General features: G+C 40.2%; 1 protein-coding gene across 1 annotated transcript; it reads left to right on the top strand.

Moving 5' to 3' along the window:
- Positions 1-642: 642 nt before the first annotated feature.
- znf503 (zinc finger protein 503) lies at positions 643-7,735 on the top strand. The gene is made up of 2 exons (XM_085183756.1): positions 643-5,048; positions 5,400-7,735. Exons 1-2 carry the CDS (start codon positions 4,794-4,796, stop codon positions 6,828-6,830), a joined length of 1,686 nt encoding a protein of 561 aa, XP_085039882.1. The 5' UTR covers positions 643-4,793; the 3' UTR covers positions 6,831-7,735.
- Positions 7,736-17,902: the final 10,167 nt, after the last annotated feature.

A 17,902-nucleotide genomic window follows, 5' to 3' on the forward strand; every position in this document is an offset into this window, starting at 1 on the left:
ACAATCAAGTAGAGCAGCTTTGGGATGTGGTGGAAGGGCAGATTTGCATCACGAATATGCAGCTGACAAATATGCAGGAACTGTGTGATGCTTTCTATTTGGACCAAAATCCTTGAGCAGTGTTTCCATCGCCTATCCAACAAAGAATTTAAGCAGTTTTGAAGAGAAAACGGGGTCTAACCATATACTAACGAGATGTACCTAATAAATTATCTGATGTAGGTATCTTGTATATCTGTATAAAAGCTGCTAATAACTTTGTGCTATGTAATTAAGGTTTGTTTCTGACAAAATATTTACAACCACATATCTTTTATACTAGTTTTGAACCGTGCTAGTTTTGTCAAGCCACTGTTTCAGATGCAGTGTAGTCATGCATGCTCTTGTGGTCAAATATTCTTTTCTGGATCATTTAAACGTGATTATTATGGATGGGATATTATTTATATTCTAAATATATACTTACTTGTTATTAACAAAAACTATAAACTTTTCCTACAGGCTATCAGTCTTTAATTTTGTATGTGCAGTCAACGACTGACGTTCCCACCACAGTGCTGTGTTTGTCCTGCTCTAGTTGAAGCTTTGGCAACAAGTAAGCTGACTGCTTTAATGAGGTATGTCGCAGTCCTGCTTACTTGTGGGTCACAGTGGTTCACTGTTTAGAGACATTAGAAAGTTTGCGAGCGCCATAGGCCTGCTGCTGTTCATTGCACATTGCTCAGCCAGCTTGCCTGCTGCATGTTTTGTGACGTCACCTAAGACCTCCCACACGCGGAAAAGCTCACTCTCTCCCCACCACTCTCCCGGAGAGAGAGTGAGCGAGGGAGAGTCTGCATGGCTTCGGTCCTCGCTGTGTTCCTTGCTTCACTTCGACAGTGTATTGAGTGGTTGTGTTTGAGTAATGCCGAACAGGGTTTCTTTTAGACACAAGGACTACGTCTTAATGTCGTTACACTGTCGTTGTTGTTTTTTTGTTTTTTTAAATCGTTTTTACCTCTCTGACGTTTTACATCGGAGCTTAGTAGGCAATGATTCCAGGTAATGTCGTGTCACGGACTTTCCTGTAATCCTGTCCTTCCATGGAGTTTTAGAGGGGAAACAAATCTACTTCATGCATGTACTTTAATAGTTTTAATAGTCTGCTATCCTGGCCAGTCCACATCTTCTTTTATATTACTGCTACGCGGAGATTCTGTGCCTCTCTGTCGCTGTCTTTGTACACTTTAATTATTGCTAGAATATATTTATAAATAATAAACGGCAAACGGTCTAAAATGAAATTAATAACTTTATGGTTACGTCGTGAATAGCTCCCAAGCAGTTTGTATATAGGCCCAAAATAAAGTAGCGTTTACACCATAGCCTTAAAAAAAACTGAAGGTACGCATTTAGGAAAGTTGTTTAATTATATATTTGATATTTAGTGTGGCTGCATAAATCAGCCCTAATAATGAAATGTGTTCTTCCTCGCTTCATCACAACAAGTCGGCCCAGCTCTGTAATCCTACAAGTCCAACATAAAGTATTTCCTCGCGAGATGTAAATGGTTGTATTTGCATGCGGAGTAATTCATAAACATGTCAGTGTTATGAAATATATGGGGGATATTAAAACTTTCTATTTAAATATCATGAATTATGGTCGCAAAAATGTGTTCCCATTTAAGAGGAATGCCGAGTATTTTGGTGTCTGGTGCAGAAGCCCATTCGTCATAGGGACAATAAAGAGGGTTTTCGCCTGACAGTGAAAATTTATGGTTGCCCTTCTTTGCCCTAATAACTCACATATTGTGTCACGGACTGACATCCCTTGCAGAAAATACCAAGCCTGTTATCAATCACACATCTTTGCATATTGTGAAACGTCCCCCCTCTTCTTTTCTGCAAGAAAGAAAAAAAAGAAGACTGAGAACATTCGTAGAAATAGAGATCCGCTTACTTGGACTTTTTCCTTCCTCCCTCTCTTACAAACACACATATTACGCCGAGAACAACATGTCTTATTTAGAAGTCGACATGTATTTATATTGCATGGGATATGTAGACAAGATAGAGAAGATAGTTATTAATTTCTTTATTAGTGCACCTTTTACAAAGTTGAAATCAGCTGTGGGCCTATAAGGTAAAAAACTTTTTTCCTACCTGTCTTTTTTTTTAGTCTTTTGTAAGTTTGCTCTGTAAATGTTTTATTATATTCACTCCAAAATTTAACTAATTAAAAAAATATGGGACTCGAAATTTTTATTTTTATTTTGCATTTTTATTTTTCTCAAAAAAAAAAAAAAATACAATTCAGTAAAAATAAATAAAATATTGTGCAGCCTTGACTGTCCACTCCAGGTTTTCTTGCTCTCTGTGTTGACCTGTCAAGCAGATTACCACAGAAAGAGATTAATGGCAGAGGCGGGTTGCAATAATAATCGTTTTGTTTGATGTGACAACTTTGATAGGCGTTGATTTACTTACAAACTGATAGGCTTTTAATTGAGCGCCTCCATCCCGATTTAGATGAAAGGAAAACCACATTGAAAAGCTGCCCGATTGCCCCGCAGCCTCAATACTGATTAGCCATCTCAGCGGTGAATAGTTCAAGGCATTTTAAACTTCTTTTCTCAACGGCCTGACAGACCATTTCTCTTCTTTTCTTTCTCCCGGTCCGCGTTTCTGCCCCTTAAAGAAAATAAATCATTTCTATTGTATGTAAATAAAATCGAGCTGACATCAATATAAACTGTCTGGATTTCTTTCTCTCTTTTTTCCAGTCGTCTTTGTTGTTCTTGTTGCAGATGACAGTGTGCCCGAGGCAGATGACAGGTTTTAACAACACAATGGCAGATGCGTTTAGCCCCCCCTCCCTAAAAAAATGGACATGGTTCTGTTTTGAGAGACCGCAGTGTGTGACCGGGTTGTTACACATTTGAATTATTATTAAATATTGTAAATAGTTAAACTGCGTCCATGCTATCCAAGAGAGAATAGAGGCTATAAATATAGATAGATAATGGGAATATGAATTCTACATCCCTGCACTGTTTATTTAACTTTCCGTTTTGTGTGTGTAATTTTTTTTAAACCCAGGATTTTCTGTCCATTTGTTTACTTCGTGCATTTTCGATAGAGCACGTGTTTTTTTTTTTCTTTCTTTTTTCCCCTACGGCTCTTTCTTTGCTCCGTGATCCACCGATTATAGCAAAAAGCCGTTTAACACTATTGAAAACCAACAGCTTCTCCGTGGAAATCAAGAGCTGAACTGCAACTTATTAAAGTTTCATCGTGTATACCACCACCGATAAGTTTTACGAAGAACTCCAAAAGTTGCCGATTTTATTTAATAACTGGCTGATATGGAGTGAAATCAACGGCTTTGACTCTGATACCCTCCCACGTCAACGCGGGCTTGTTGGCTACCGTCGATGCATCTTAAAAATTAAACCTTGACACGAGAATCAATTTATTTCCTCTGAAATCTTGGGTGTCTCTTGCAGAATGTCTCCCTGTCTCTCCCTTTCTCTCCCCCCACACTTGTTCTTTTCCCGCAGTCGCACTGGCATGTAATCAGCCACAATAGCTGACATAAATCAAGCAGTGGATTGACAGCCTCTGACAAATAACTGATTGATTGCGGTGGAGCAGAATTGACACTTGACGGAGGGGTGGAGATAGAAATAGAAGGGCGGTGTATATTATACTGAAAACATGTGACATTCACATCCCTCCATCACTACATTGGTCTATTCCTGTCAACGCTTGTCTGTTTAGGGAATTCGAGCTGAAGTGGTTGGTTTTATGGTTGCCGGTGGAAAGCAGTCCCAGTGGCGGACGGTCGTAAAATGCGCGAACTTTGTGAGTCTCTCAGGTTGCGAACAGTCGGAGGAAAACGAACAAAAACACTTGTTAATGTAACGACAGAATCAGATGTGATAATGATTTTATGATGGGCACTTTAAAAGCTTTTAATGAAGAAGAAAAATGTTAGAAATATATGAAATGGAATCATAGAAACCAATGAAGAATCATCCCTTCTGAAATCGACATTAAAATCAATGTGTAGTGAACATTAAGTAAATAATTTAAATATCCACTGAAAACAGGACGGATAAACTGAGTCCCATTTATCCCCTCACCCCTGAACTAAACTTGAATGTATCAAATATAATATCAGATGAATGAATGATCCAGAGTAGAGCGACTATGTTTCATGATTGTTAAACATAATAAGCGTATGGATCTTTCTTTTATGGTGTTATTTACTCACTCTTCTGCACGCTGTTGTGTCCTTATCGCCACTATTTGTTTCTCTAACTTGTAAGCGTTCACATTAACCAATATATTTAACGCTATCTCCTCCCCCGAGCTGTCAAAATAGAGGCGCTTACAAAGAGGAGAACGTCACATCCCCTTGACCCTCCAATCACCTCAGGGTCCCATTTGATTGGAAGGCGGCAAAGGCTTTAATCTCGGACTAATTCAGCTGCTTTTGAAGTGAAAATTTCTACCAGTTCGTACTTCGGGAGTACAGAGCGAGGACCTGCACACAGACGCACACACAGGCGCAGCGCTCATGGTGCAAGACGCAGACACGGATCTGCGATAACCTCGCACCGTCTCCTTCCAGCTGCCGCGCCTTTTGCTCCGTTACTACCAGGATTACCGATTATTGAAGCGTTTTCCGATTCTTTTTCTCCCCCCACCCCACGGCAGAGAGGCTCGGTGCTTTTTTTTCTCTCCACCCAAATCTTTCTTAATGAATCTGTGGAAAGCAGCGTCACTACATTTCTTGACAATTGGGACATGATCACATCGCCCTCGGCGTCTGCCTTAAAAAATAGTGATATTTGTGTAGCGTGGGAAAGCAGCAGTTCTCGGAATAGCGGCTCAGCGAACGTCAACAAGCCTTTTCTCCACTCCGCACCTCCGTCTGATCCACTACGGCAAGCGAACCGTCTTCCCATCAAGGTCTTGAAAATGCTTACCGCACGGTCGGGACACATTTTGCACCCGGAGTATCTGCAGCCTTTGCCTTCGACCCCTGTCAGTCCTATAGAGGTAAGAACAGCGTGGATTGAATTTGTTTTTAGGGAATGCTGTTTCGTGTGAAAACTGGGAGTCTGTTCCTGTTATTCTCTGAAATCGCCTGTGTGGCTCCAGCGTTTAAAGCGGTTATTTATATATAGATATGTATGTAACACTTATATGTGTTTGGTTTATTTTTTGGATTATTTTTAGTGTAGTTTTGTTCAAGAAAGACCTCTAAATAAATAATTACACCTATATATTCGCTTTAAAACACCAAGGAATATCCCGATTAAACGTTCGCCCCCGGGACTGTACTCAAAACAAAGCTGCAGATATGCGTATTAATAGTATTTATCAATCTTTTTATTTTCTTCTTTGCAGCTAGATGCCAAGAAAAGTCCGCTGGCTCTGCTGGCGCAGACCTGCTCTCAGATCGGCAAACCGGACCCGCCACCCTCCTCCAAATTATCCTCCGTAACCTCAAATGGATCTAGTGAGAAGGAATCTAAATCGGGCCCTTTGAAACTGAGTGACATTGGTGTGGATGACAAATCTAGCTTCAAACCTTATTCTAAACCTTCAGATAAGAAGGACTCGTCTTCGGGCGTTTCAGGCGGAGAGAAGTCTGGTTTCCGAGTGCCGAGCGCCACCTGCCAGCCGTTTACACCGCGGACAGGCAGCCCCAGCTCCAGCACTTCAGCCTCCCCTATGCCATCGGACGGGAAATGTGGGGAAAGGGATGAAAAGAAAGAGTCTGATTGTAATAAAAATGGCTCTACGGACGGCTCTGGCACCACTAGCCACAGCAGGATAAGCGTGAGTTGTGGTGGAATTAACGTGGAGGTGAACCAACACCAGGAGACGACGCCTGGCAGTAAAACCACCTCCTCCTCGGAGTCCTCATCTGTTACTTCTGTATCCTCCGCATCCGTTCTCGGGTCAGGACTTGTGGCGCCGGTTTCTCCTTACAAACCGGGACAGACAGTTTTTCCTTTGCCTCCTGCTGGTATGACATACCCAGGTAGCTTGGCTGGGGCCTATGCTGGCTATCCTCAGCACTTCCTGCCCCACGGAGGGAGCTTGGTAAACGCACAGCTGGCCAGTTCACTGGGCTGCAGTAAGGCTGGATCCAGCCCCTTGGCTGGGGCTTCTCCACCGTCCATCATGTCAGCCAGCCTGTGCAGAGACCCTTACTGCCTCAGTTACCACTGTGCCAGTCATTTAGCAGGCGCGGCCACCGCTTCCTGCACGCACGACTCTGCAGCTGCAGCTGCCGCGAACGCCCTCAAGTCCAGCTACCCACTAATGTACCCGTCACACCCCATACACGGCGTTCATTCCTCAGCGCCATCATTTAGCGGACACCCCCTGTACCCATACGGTTTCATGCTTCCCAACGACCCTCTCCCCCACGTTTGTAATTGGGTGTCGGCAAATGGACCGTGCGACAAGCGTTTCTCCACCTCGGAAGAGCTCCTGAATCACCTGAGGACACACACTGCTTTTACTGGGGCTGAAAAGTTGATATCCGGTTATCCCGGGTCGTCTTCGCTGGCCAGTGCTGCAGCAGCAGCCATGGCCTGCCATATGCACATGCCACCGTCAGGAGCCCCCGGGAGTCCCGGGACTTTGGCTTTAAGGAGCCCGCATCATGCGTTAGGACTCAGCAGCCGCTATCATCCGTACTCCAAAAGCCCCCTGCCAACCCCCGGTGCCCCTGTTCCTGTCCCCGCAGCCACCGGCCCTTACTACTCCCCCTATGCACTGTACGGCCAGAGACTCACCACAGCATCAGCGCTTGGATATCAGTGAGAAGAAGGGGGAAAAAAGACTCTGAAAAGTTTATAGTACTAAGAATGCAAATATAAAGACTTTTATATTAAGTGCGCTAAACTTAAGGGCGGGATCCGTGGACTTCAACTGTATTTATTTATATGTCGGCTTAAAAGCAGGCGGTAATATCTGCAAATGGAAAAAAAAAATATTTGAGCAACTCAAAAAGTGCATTATGTTGAAGCTGAACTAGTTAAAGTGAAACACACACATACACACATATGTTAGAATACTAATTACAGTAGGGGTCTTCATTTCGATGTTAATTTGGAATTGCTATGATTGTATTTGTTCTTATTTAATGTCTCATTGAGAAGCAGAAAAAAAATAATTTACATGCATGTTTGTTTCTTAAATTTCAGAAATTGTCCACATTTTAAATTGCCGTTATTTTTCAGGTGTTCACCATGGACAGAGAATTGGTATTTTTTTGTATGTATTCTGGAAAAAAAATAAGAAACAATTCTGTTCCATATCTCCGTGTGCCTCATTTTCTGACGAGAGTCAAATTTATTTTACACTGACATTTAAAAAAACAAAACAAAACATTGGCCTCTTAAAAATTTTTAAATTGGGGTTAAGAAAGCCTGATTGGATCATTTAAGCCGACACTGGCCTATATTTTCCGGCTGTCATCGAAACAATTTAAATCGTGCAAAACAACAAATGTTTTCAGTTTTCTCACATGACTCATATAATCTTTTTTCTTTCTTCATTATAAACGAAACTTGGGAGCTTTGAACATCAAATTTTAGATGACTTGAAACTTGAATTAAAGTGTGAGTGTGTGTGTGTGTGTGAGTGTGTATGAGGGAGAGTAGAACCGGCTTTATACAGGAAATCATTCGAGATAAGTTGGGTTGCTTGTGAGTGAATTTTGTCAATACGTTGTTTGACGGGGTGTGACATGTTTTGTGGAGTTCGCTTGCGTAATGTGTGTGAAATACGCCCAAAATGCTCGATAAGGACAGCTGATTTTTCTACGGTTTATAAAAAATCAAGAGCATGTGTGTTTTGAAATTCAAAATTAAAATAAATCTATATTAAAACAAAAATCAGTTTTACAACCTTAAAAAGAAAGACGGCAATTGAAGTGAATCAATCGCTGGGTTTCAAATTTAATGCACTATAAATTTTTGCAATCGTTGCCTCTTTAAAAAAAACAATAAAAAGAAATGAAGTTCTAAGCACAGAGGGAGACTCTAAGAAGGTGACATTTAAACGTGGAGCCTATTAACTGGTGTATTTTTGACTGGATGACCATTGCTAGGAGGATATTATTTATTTTGCGTTTGATAATCTGACCCACCTTGTGCATCTATTGTATACGCCACTATATTTGTAATTAAAAATACTCTGACTTGTGCAAAGTTGTGGGGTTTTCATACAGATGCAAACACTCACAACCCGTGTCTTGGATCTGAGAAGGCCAGGCGCATAAACAAAATATTTAAAAATGTAGCATTTCAAAAATATCATATATATATATATATATATATATATATATATATATATAGTTCAGGGTTTTTTTTTCTTTTTGGGCATTAGAGCTTATTCGGGTTATGACGCTCATATATAGATTTACTTGCATTTGGACTTTCATGTGCTATAATTCCTATTTTTGGATAAAAACTTTACGGATCAAAGTCGGTGTGCCGGAGCTATAACTGATTTCACACAGACACGACTGATTAGTTATAGTAAAATGGTTTTTAGCCCAAATGACAAAGAATGGCCTTTACGTACTGTGTGCTTGCTACCGTTTACTCCCAAGCATGAGCGTTATCTTTCAGCTCCCTTGGACATGCCGTTGACCCAGCTCTGTTACAATTACCACTGTTATTATCAAGAATGCCTCCTCAGCTATGCTGTCCCTTGTCTATCGCGCAGCGGTTCGTCAGACTTCAAAAAAAAAATCTCTTGGTGTATATAAGGCCCACACGCGTCCTAAACTGATGTAATGACGGTGAAAGGGAGCAATTTCCATTTTTACCCACATCATGGTGGCTGTGCTCGGAGGTCCCCGGTGGAAAGCAATTTATCATGTGCCCCTCCCCCTGGCCCTGTCACTAGAGGAACAGGCAGGCACATGTGTGCATGAATTACCAACCCTCCCACCTCCCCAGGACCCCCCCTTCTCTCTCTAGCTCTCACTGTGGAGATTTGACACAGAGGAAAGAGAACATGGGGGATTAGAGCATGCAGAGTATTAAAGTACATATTCACTTTGTCCATCAAGGCCTAAAAGTGCTTAGGTGTGCGCTGAGCTCTGCAGAACAAAAGGAATCCATGAAATTACAGTACAATAGTAAATTCAGATATGCACTTTACATCAGAAATACTTAAATAAAAACATTTCACTAATATTTTACTCATTTGACAGTGATCCAATTAAGCACGTTAATAGTCCCGTGTGGGCCTTGATTCAAAACAAGGGTCAGATTAAACTCTTAATTTAGCCCCTAATACATTAGGTTGGTCAAGAGTGGCTCTAAACTAATGCACAGTAAGGCAGCTGGAATAAAAACGTTTGGGTTTTCCTATTGTGGACATTTAAAATAACTAGCAAGTGATTCCTCACTGAGGAAGACACCGGGTTGCATCTTTTCTTCAACTAAAAGTCACGCAACCTTGCTGAAGTCGACCTTAGAGCTCTGCTTCTGTGGGGTCAGGTCAACTACATCGATGTTCGCTGTCCAAACTGCAATCTAACAGGAAAACACCCACTCAAAATATTTCCAACATGTAAACAGCATGAAAAACAGATAACATGCTATTTTCTAGTTTTAGACCTAAAGCAGCCATTTTAGATTCTTGGGACATGCTTTGCATCCTCAGAGAGAGAGGGAGCGACACTGCAGGAAAACCTGGCAGGACATCTGGCAACAGGGGGAGCCCAGGACGTGACTCACACACCTAACCCCATATTCAACCCCACTGAATTACCACCACTAAAGCTGTCATTAGTGGGTGTGTGGAACAATATAAAGACATGCCGTAGTCTGCAGTGGCAAGTCTATAGTTTGGGTAACAGCTGTGTCAATAAGGAGAAGCTGCTATAATGTTCAACCCCATGCCAGACATAAGTCAAAAAGCAATTATTATCTTTTATGTATGTGTGGTCATTTCATCAAGCTGTGATTATAATGTAAAAGCTCTCTGTGATAGGAAGAAAAGGGGCCTATCAATAATGGTTAAGCAGCCATTGCAGATAACTTGCAGTTATGCTTTGCAAGTATAGATTGCTACTTTTCAAATACATTTTGATTATACACCTGCTTCTCAGGTACAGCAAAGGGCTGGTATTTGTTACCAGCTTTCATGTGAATATAGTACTTGACATTACACATACCTACAGCTCATCTACACCTTAGCACTCTAATTGTAGTTAAAGGTGTCATAAGCTGGAACAGTTGACTGTGGTTATCTCGGGGTGTGATTTATGGATATATGGGCTGTTCAGGTGTCCACGGCTTTGCGATTGTTGTAATGAAGCCATAAACTAAGCAGCATGACACAAAGCAGAGACTCGGTGGTTATAAACAGATCTACTGTTTCAGGTAAATCTATACTAAATCTGCCTATTATCCAGAAGAGTAAAAAAAGGAAAAGAAAAATCTGCATCGTCGTTGGTCACGTGTCATATCCATCAAAGCTAAAGCACCCCTTTCTGACAGATTGATCCTAGAATGCAGTCCCCAACTGAGAGCTGTAATAGAGGTAATTTGGTTCTCAAAAATCTGTGCCAAGGCAGACAGGAATCCCTCCCAGCACTTCTAGATGTGGTTACCCTCCTCATTGATTTACAAATGTAAAGTGCTCATCCAGGTGATGTGAGAGAAGTGGCAGTGTTGATCTATCTGTGCCACTCAGATCTCTAACCAGTGAGACACTTTCTTGTGCTTAGACAGCCTAATTGAGGTCATTTCTGTCCGCTCTGGGATCTACAGTGCGCCGGGGTGTTTTAGTGTTCAGATAATTTGCCCATTTTCTGATTCTGACAAAGAATATTTTATGGAAATGCACCCTTATTCCAGGCACCTTAATGGAATATGTTGGAGTAGTATGTGGGCTGATGAGGCTGTTGTGTGCCACTGATAAATGTGAAAAACAGAGAAAATGTCAGGGATGGGCTCAGCTCCAAAGGACTCTTTGCCTTCATTTGAAATTAGCAGTGCCTAAGTACTATGTCTTTAGGGAGTCACAATGCACAACCACAAGGTTGTTCGCATAGTTTGAAACTGCACAGTATAAGCCTCCATATTTTTTTGTGGGAACCCAGTCAATTATAAGTGCTATGCTTCTTAGCTGGACTTTAAGACATTTTCTTTTAAAGTTTTAATTTTTTAGTATTTTTTATTTACTTTTATGCTTTGAGGTTTCAGTCTACCACATAATTGTTGCCTTCTTCTTTCCTCCCTTTTTCTATGAGTAAACCCTGATTATCTTAAATGTTAAATGTCACTTCCATGGGCGTGGGCTGCCAATGACCATGAGTCACATGCTTACTAACGGTATAAATCTAGGTCTGGGTTATTATGGGATAAAGATATAGTTATTAATCAATTCCCTCCTGTTTGATGCCTCCTGATAAGGAGTGTACATAACTCATAATAAGCAGCAGATATGATGTAGGGGTTGATGTTTTTATGGAAATCTGTTTTCATAAAAAGTCATGCTGTTTAAGTTAGGCCTACATGGATACTTCTGCTGTGTCATCAAAAGCAACATAAAAAGGCTCGCAGCACAAACCCGTAAAACTGGGTGCCACCCATCCTGTAAATGCTTTAAGTGTAATCCACAGATCTGCTGACTTAGCAGTGTAACAAAGTGGTTATACACACATCCATCACTGATACAAATAATCCCAAATAATTCCAGTAGACATAGGCAGCAAATACTTTCACTGTCATCTCAGTTTGAATATATTTCAAACTAATGACAACCTTAAATAAATGAATAGCAACGCCCTTTACAAATATTATCTTAGTTTTTTTTTAACGGAGAGAAATTGTATGAAAAATATAAGTACAAACAATTAACATCAAACTAAATTTATATAATTGCATTAAACATATATTCTTATCACAAATTACAATAAACAAACACTGACTTTTAGAGTTACTCTAAAAGCTGCCATTGTGACAAAAAAACATTTATAAATATGAATAAAACTGAGAAGTGACTTTGCTTTACTACATTTGCTAATTTTGCATGAATAATTTTGGTAGCAGCCCTCCCTTAAATAAATACGACTAAAATACAAGCTAGTTTCAGAAAAAATGAAGTTCTGTTTGCTGATATATGTGATGATGCAAGTTAAAGGAACCAACCACTGAAAATATTTTTTTGTAAAATCAACTGCACAATTAAAAATAAAAAAACAACAACCCACCAACACAGCACAAGGCTAGATAACTTTTTCACACTGCTGGCTTCAAGAAAGAGTGTGACTTATTTGGCTTTATGACTTGTTCTTTAGTGGAAAATCTTACTCCATAGGTGTCGCTATTGCTTGATCCACCTACACATAAAAGCTACGGGCTGGGTGAAACAAGCTCAAGCACATTCTCAGAGGGATTATCAAAGAAACTAACAAAGTGAAGTGGGCGTAGATTGAGTCAGTTAAAAGAAAGTGTACTCAACCAAATGTTACATTAGAAAACTTCATCACATTGCTGGCAGTGGTCTCCACGGGGTTTGGCAGATGGTGGGGATTGGCTGTCAGTGGTGTGGAGTGGCTGACTTTCCCTCCCCTTTATGTTTTCAACGGTACACGAGTCTGTTAAGTTCCAACAAAGCACTGACTTTTGTTCAGGCATTAAAAGAAAATATAAAGAAACTGAACTGAAAGTGATATCTTCAGTGACTGCAGGACAAAACTTACCTTTGTTTTGGTAGACATTTTGAGTTGAAATACCAGGAAAAAAAACGCTTCAGATACATCAAGTCTCCCAGTAGACCCTGACAATGAGGTAGCATACACATAGTCAGGAGTCTTGAAGTACTTCATGTAAATGGAATGCAGTTATTTAAACATTATCCTTGATCTATTAACAGTATTTGATGACAAACAAAGTCAGCTTAAGTTATAGTCACAGTTTCCTTAAATTACTCTTCCAGACACGTTGAGGTAAATTGCTTATTAATTATAGAGCTCAGTGCTATTGGACGACTAGCTTACTTAAATGAGGAGCCCACAGAGATACGGTTAGGTTTTGCTTCCATTGCAGCGTGAAGCTGAATTTCCTGCCTCAGCAGACTTTTTCCAAACAGAAACAGTCACAGAGAACCATATGGTGTCATTAATAGTTTTTTGGTGAGACTCCATTGGACCATTATCCAATTTAAAGAACACCGAGGACCCAGGACTTACTGTACACAAAACAAGGAAGTGTACACTCCACTAAGATATCCTCCAGAGTTTCATGGTTGGAGCCAAGTGTGAAAAAACAGTAATATATAACACTTCTGTGATTTATGAGAGCTAAATTTATCATGTTGATATAAACAATTCAACTATTACCAGCTTCCACATTACTCCAGCAATTCATTCATGTCAGCAGACCCGACAATCCCCTGCATTGCTCTACACCACCAAGCCCAAACTAGACTGCTTCTCCCCGTGCTTCTGCTCATATGACTTTCAATTGAGACTTCTCCAAGGAAATAAGAGGAAAGGGGGACATTTCTCAACTCATCCACATGCAGTAAGTGATGATGCTGCGATGTATCACACATTGATCTGAGGCATTTGGGAGAGCGGAGGGTATTAAGAAGGGAGCGCAGTAGACTAATGGGCCTGACTGGGAGACAAATTGGGCCAGACATACAGCAACACAGCCCCAGGAAATATGGGGGCTTGCATCACTTTTATTGCTTTAATGCATTTTAGTGTTAACTGTGAAATTGAACTTCAAATTACCTACCATCCATTTGTTTTCTCTGTGTGTTTTGTTCTTGTTGTCTTCTTCTCTGCAGAAGGTGTAGCAAAAATATTGCAAACGCTGAACTGGCAAGTTTCTCAGTTTTGCTTTCGAAACAGGTTGCTTATTTAAAATAGTTGGCTTTATTAGTGGGTAAAAAGTTAGTGTGTAATGCAATCAAGACAAAAATCTTTTGTATTTCCTTCCAGATAATAGCATTAGGGGAAAAGAGGGCAACAAAGGAAATGGTAGTGTAAACAATATAACTCATGCAAATTTTTAGGTGATTACATTTGGAAAAAATAAACAAGAGAAAGAAAATAGAAATACAAAATAGCTCTAAATCATTTGTGAATTCCTTGTTAGTAATTTCATCATGTATTTAGAGGATCAATACTCTTTAAAAATGTGTTAGTCTACAACTTTGTAATGCCCTGTATACGTTTAGTCATGTAGCTGTGGGCAATTAGCACCAACATGATAGATGACAATTCTGTGATAAAACTGTGCATGCAAAATGCCTCCATCCTCATGTTTACCCCCCCCCCCCACCACCACCACCCTCTGCTCCACTGCACAGATTTTTGTTCTTTTTGTTTCAGACTTGATGGCTTCTTCCTTAACCGAGTATGGCCGTGCATGAGGCATGCAAGGGCGGGCTATGAGCCCAGCGCTACAAACAGTGAGCCAACAACAAACAAAGAGCAAGAGTTTAGTAAGAACCATGCCAGAGCACAGGGATGAGGTGAATCAGTTCTTGTTCTTGATCGTGACAGCTCAGTCTTATTCCCAGGCTGAAATGAAAATGAAAAAACTCTAACTGAAGCAGATTAAAAATTAAAACATTTACAGGAAAAGATGTTATGACAGGTATTTTACTGCAAAGTTGTCACATATGAATGCTACTAAAGGCTAGGTAAGCATTAAAACAATAATACATGGGTTTATATGAAATTCCCAGGCTGAAATAAAATTAAAATAAGACAGCATTTTTTAAAAATCATAAAAGTAGCTAAAAAAACCCTATATGGGTTTAACTGAAACTAATCAGCATGTGAAAGGAAAGTCTGAAAAAGTTTCAGTCTCTTTGTAGACAAACTTATTGACTTGCTTGTTGACTTATTCTGTTGGTTTGGCCGCAAAGACTTGCAAATACTGGACTTAAAATAACAAACTTAAACACATATTATATTGTATAAAGCATCTAAATGCACGATGATTGGATTCAGCGCAAGTATTTTATGTGACTGGAAGTTATACTCTTATAACGGTGATATGACAGTCATATGCCTAATGGCTCCCCCTATAGACAGTAAATGAATGAGGAAGCTCGAGGTCACGCAATGCTAGTGTTTCTGTCATGAAAATCTGTAATAGTTCAATTTCTTTAAGGTAGAACCTGCCAAATGCGAGCTATCAACCTCTAAGGCTCTCAAAGTTATGAGAGAAGAAGCACACATACGTTAGACATGCAAACAAGCCGCACACCCAAGGAGTCAATCATAAAATAAACAGACGAAATCTACTGAAAATTCGTAGATAGAAAAACTGTCACCGAGATGATTCTCACCACAAAGAAAGTGAGAAAGACAAGTGAAGGGATCTTTTGAAACCTTAGGTAAATAAGAGGAATCAGGCGTTGAACATCCAGGTAATAACTGATGTTATGACTTGGCATTTGCTCTGACATGCATTTGAGACAGGAACATTAAAAGATACCCACCATTTGACAGGTATCACAGTTCCCTCAGGCAAGAAGGATTCTCATTTTGATGAGTGTGTCAGTCACAGTGAAGCCTGTCGACAAGCCAGAGCTCAAGCACTGACGTTCAGGAATAACACTTGTCTCAAAAATTACAAATGGAATATTTGAACAGCTGTGTGAAGGAAAACTGATTATGGCTAAACTACAAAATGGTTTGTACGAGAACTAGCGTTCCTGAACATACAAACGACTTTCAGCACATGACCGTTGACGCCACAAAATGCTTCCCTTGTTCTATTCATCATCATCATCATCATCACACACACACACACACACACACACACACACACACACACACACACACACACACACACACACACACACACACACACACACTTATATACATATATATAAATATATAGTTTTCTATTCATGGAGATGTTTTCTGCTTGCCTTATTCTTTCAAATAACAATGCGGAAAAGCATTGATCTTAAACGTAGCATAAGTCGGCGCTTCCAGTGTACATAAACTCAATACTCAGCAGAGAGCAATTGTACAAATTCCCAAAATGGATCATTCATAATCAACTTCAGTGAATTAGTTGTGACTGAAGTTGACAGGGCTGCGGAGAGATGGTGGACGACATGGGGTTTTAAATGCCATGCTCAGCGCCAAGTGTGAATAGTCGCTCTGTATGCATTTTTCACTCCAGCATGTGCCATGTTCAGTATATGACACTCACACTGATTTACTACACTCTCCCAGCTAAATAATTTACAGGGATATGGCTCCGTGTGCTTTTAATGGTTGTTGTATAGACCTGGTTGCCTTTAAAATGTTCCACAGGCAATCCGCCATATGCTTGGATGGATGGGAGACCTCTCAGCACTGATTAATAAGCTGCTCGGTACTTCACTCCAAACAGGGTGTCAGGAAACACTGCGTAACCAGAAGCAGCCGAGGCGCAGCCGAATGTGCTGTGTGCTTTGTATGCATTCGTGAATAGAGCTCAGTCCGGGGCTCCACAGGTAATACGCGTGATGTGGTGAATTGCATGTAAAAAAAAAAAAAACGAAAATAAAATAAAAAATAGAGCTCTTCTACATTTTGATGTGTGTTTTAGCCTCACCGTTCACAATGGGGGGTGTATTATGAAAAATGAATGGGTCGGGTTTTTTTTTTTCATTTTGTGTTTGCTGGTCTAAATGCCAGTTCAAAGAAACGTGCTGTTGGTTCTTGGTAGAAGGCCAGCCTATTGGTCTGCAAACAAAGCCAGAGAGCATTATTCATTACTATGTCATTTTAAGTTCATTTCATGGATGCAGCAAATCAAACGCTATTGTTCTTTTAGATATTATTTGCTGTTAATGTTTAATGTCTCGCTGGCTGTTCATTGAATTTGAGCATGTTCTTTAGCATGAAGAGAGCTGATACGCGAGCAATTTGTCATCCCGGTGTTTACTTTGGAGCACCTGTTGATTATGCTTTCTGATCGGAGCCACCCATTCTTTAGATGAGTGTACACTTGTTTCAACTCACAGTTGGCACTGGCATTAATTTACTGTTGGACTAGTGGTTTGTTTAAGTTTTAAGTTTCTTTTGGTGGGAGTTAGCTGGGATCTGGTGAGGTTACTTAAAAAGAATTAATCAGAATGACAAAAATAAAAACGATAGTTCAAGTCAATACAATTCAGCACTAACCCTAGACTTTATAGGAGTCAAATTTTAGTCAGTGGCCTAATGTGAGTCTCCCAGGAATACTGTGACATAAAAATGTTCGAGAACTAGCGCTTTAGACAGTGCAAAACTGCAGGGAGGCAGCCAGCATTTTTCAGTTCAGAGCTCAGCACAGCCCAGCATGCTTTCGACAGGTTGAGTGCCTACATGCTTTCACTCTGGAACGAACAAACAATATCCCCTTGTTCCTGGCAAAAAATAAGGAGAATCAATGTGACAGCTGTGAACAAATATGAAGATGATGACAAAGTCAGCCATGTGAAATACATTTTTTTCTCCTCAAATCGCGTGAATTTCAAAGCTGTAATTACTAATTTGATCCACGAGCTGTTTGGTACAGTGTCTCATGCTAAAGCGCTGTATTGTCTGTCAGCGCGTCGGTTAAAAGTTTGAAATGATTACATGTAAAGAGACAGAGTATAGCACGTATCCTTCTGACGTTACTGAAGTTATTCTCCCAGCTATGAAGAGACCAGAAAACTGATTTAAATTAATAACAATTAGCGCTGCAACCTTTAGTCATCTGTTTAATCATATATGCGTCTCTTCTGATTGAGCACCATGGAAAAAATTATCTACAACGTTTTTGTCAACCTACAGTAACTGTGTATATAAAGTTTAAAAAAGAAAAAGTATTTAAGAAGATGTATTGAATCCCACAATCCCACAGTCTGCCGTCACG

The sequence above is a fragment of the Neolamprologus multifasciatus genome, chromosome 13 (assembly GCF_963576455.1).
Source record: "Neolamprologus multifasciatus chromosome 13, fNeoMul1.2, whole genome shotgun sequence".
In the NCBI taxonomy this organism is placed as follows: Eukaryota; Metazoa; Chordata; class Actinopteri; order Cichliformes; family Cichlidae; genus Neolamprologus; species Neolamprologus multifasciatus.

Excerpts from the sequence above, each read along its gene's own strand:
- znf503 (XM_085183756.1), top strand. The coding sequence starts at position 4,794 with ATGATCACATCGCCCTCGGCGTCTGCCTTAAAAAATAGTGATATTTGT. Across the intron at positions 5,049-5,399 it reads CCCCTGTCAGTCCTATAGAG|CTAGATGCCAAGAAAAGTCC; the intron begins GTAAGAACAGCG and ends TCTTCTTTGCAG.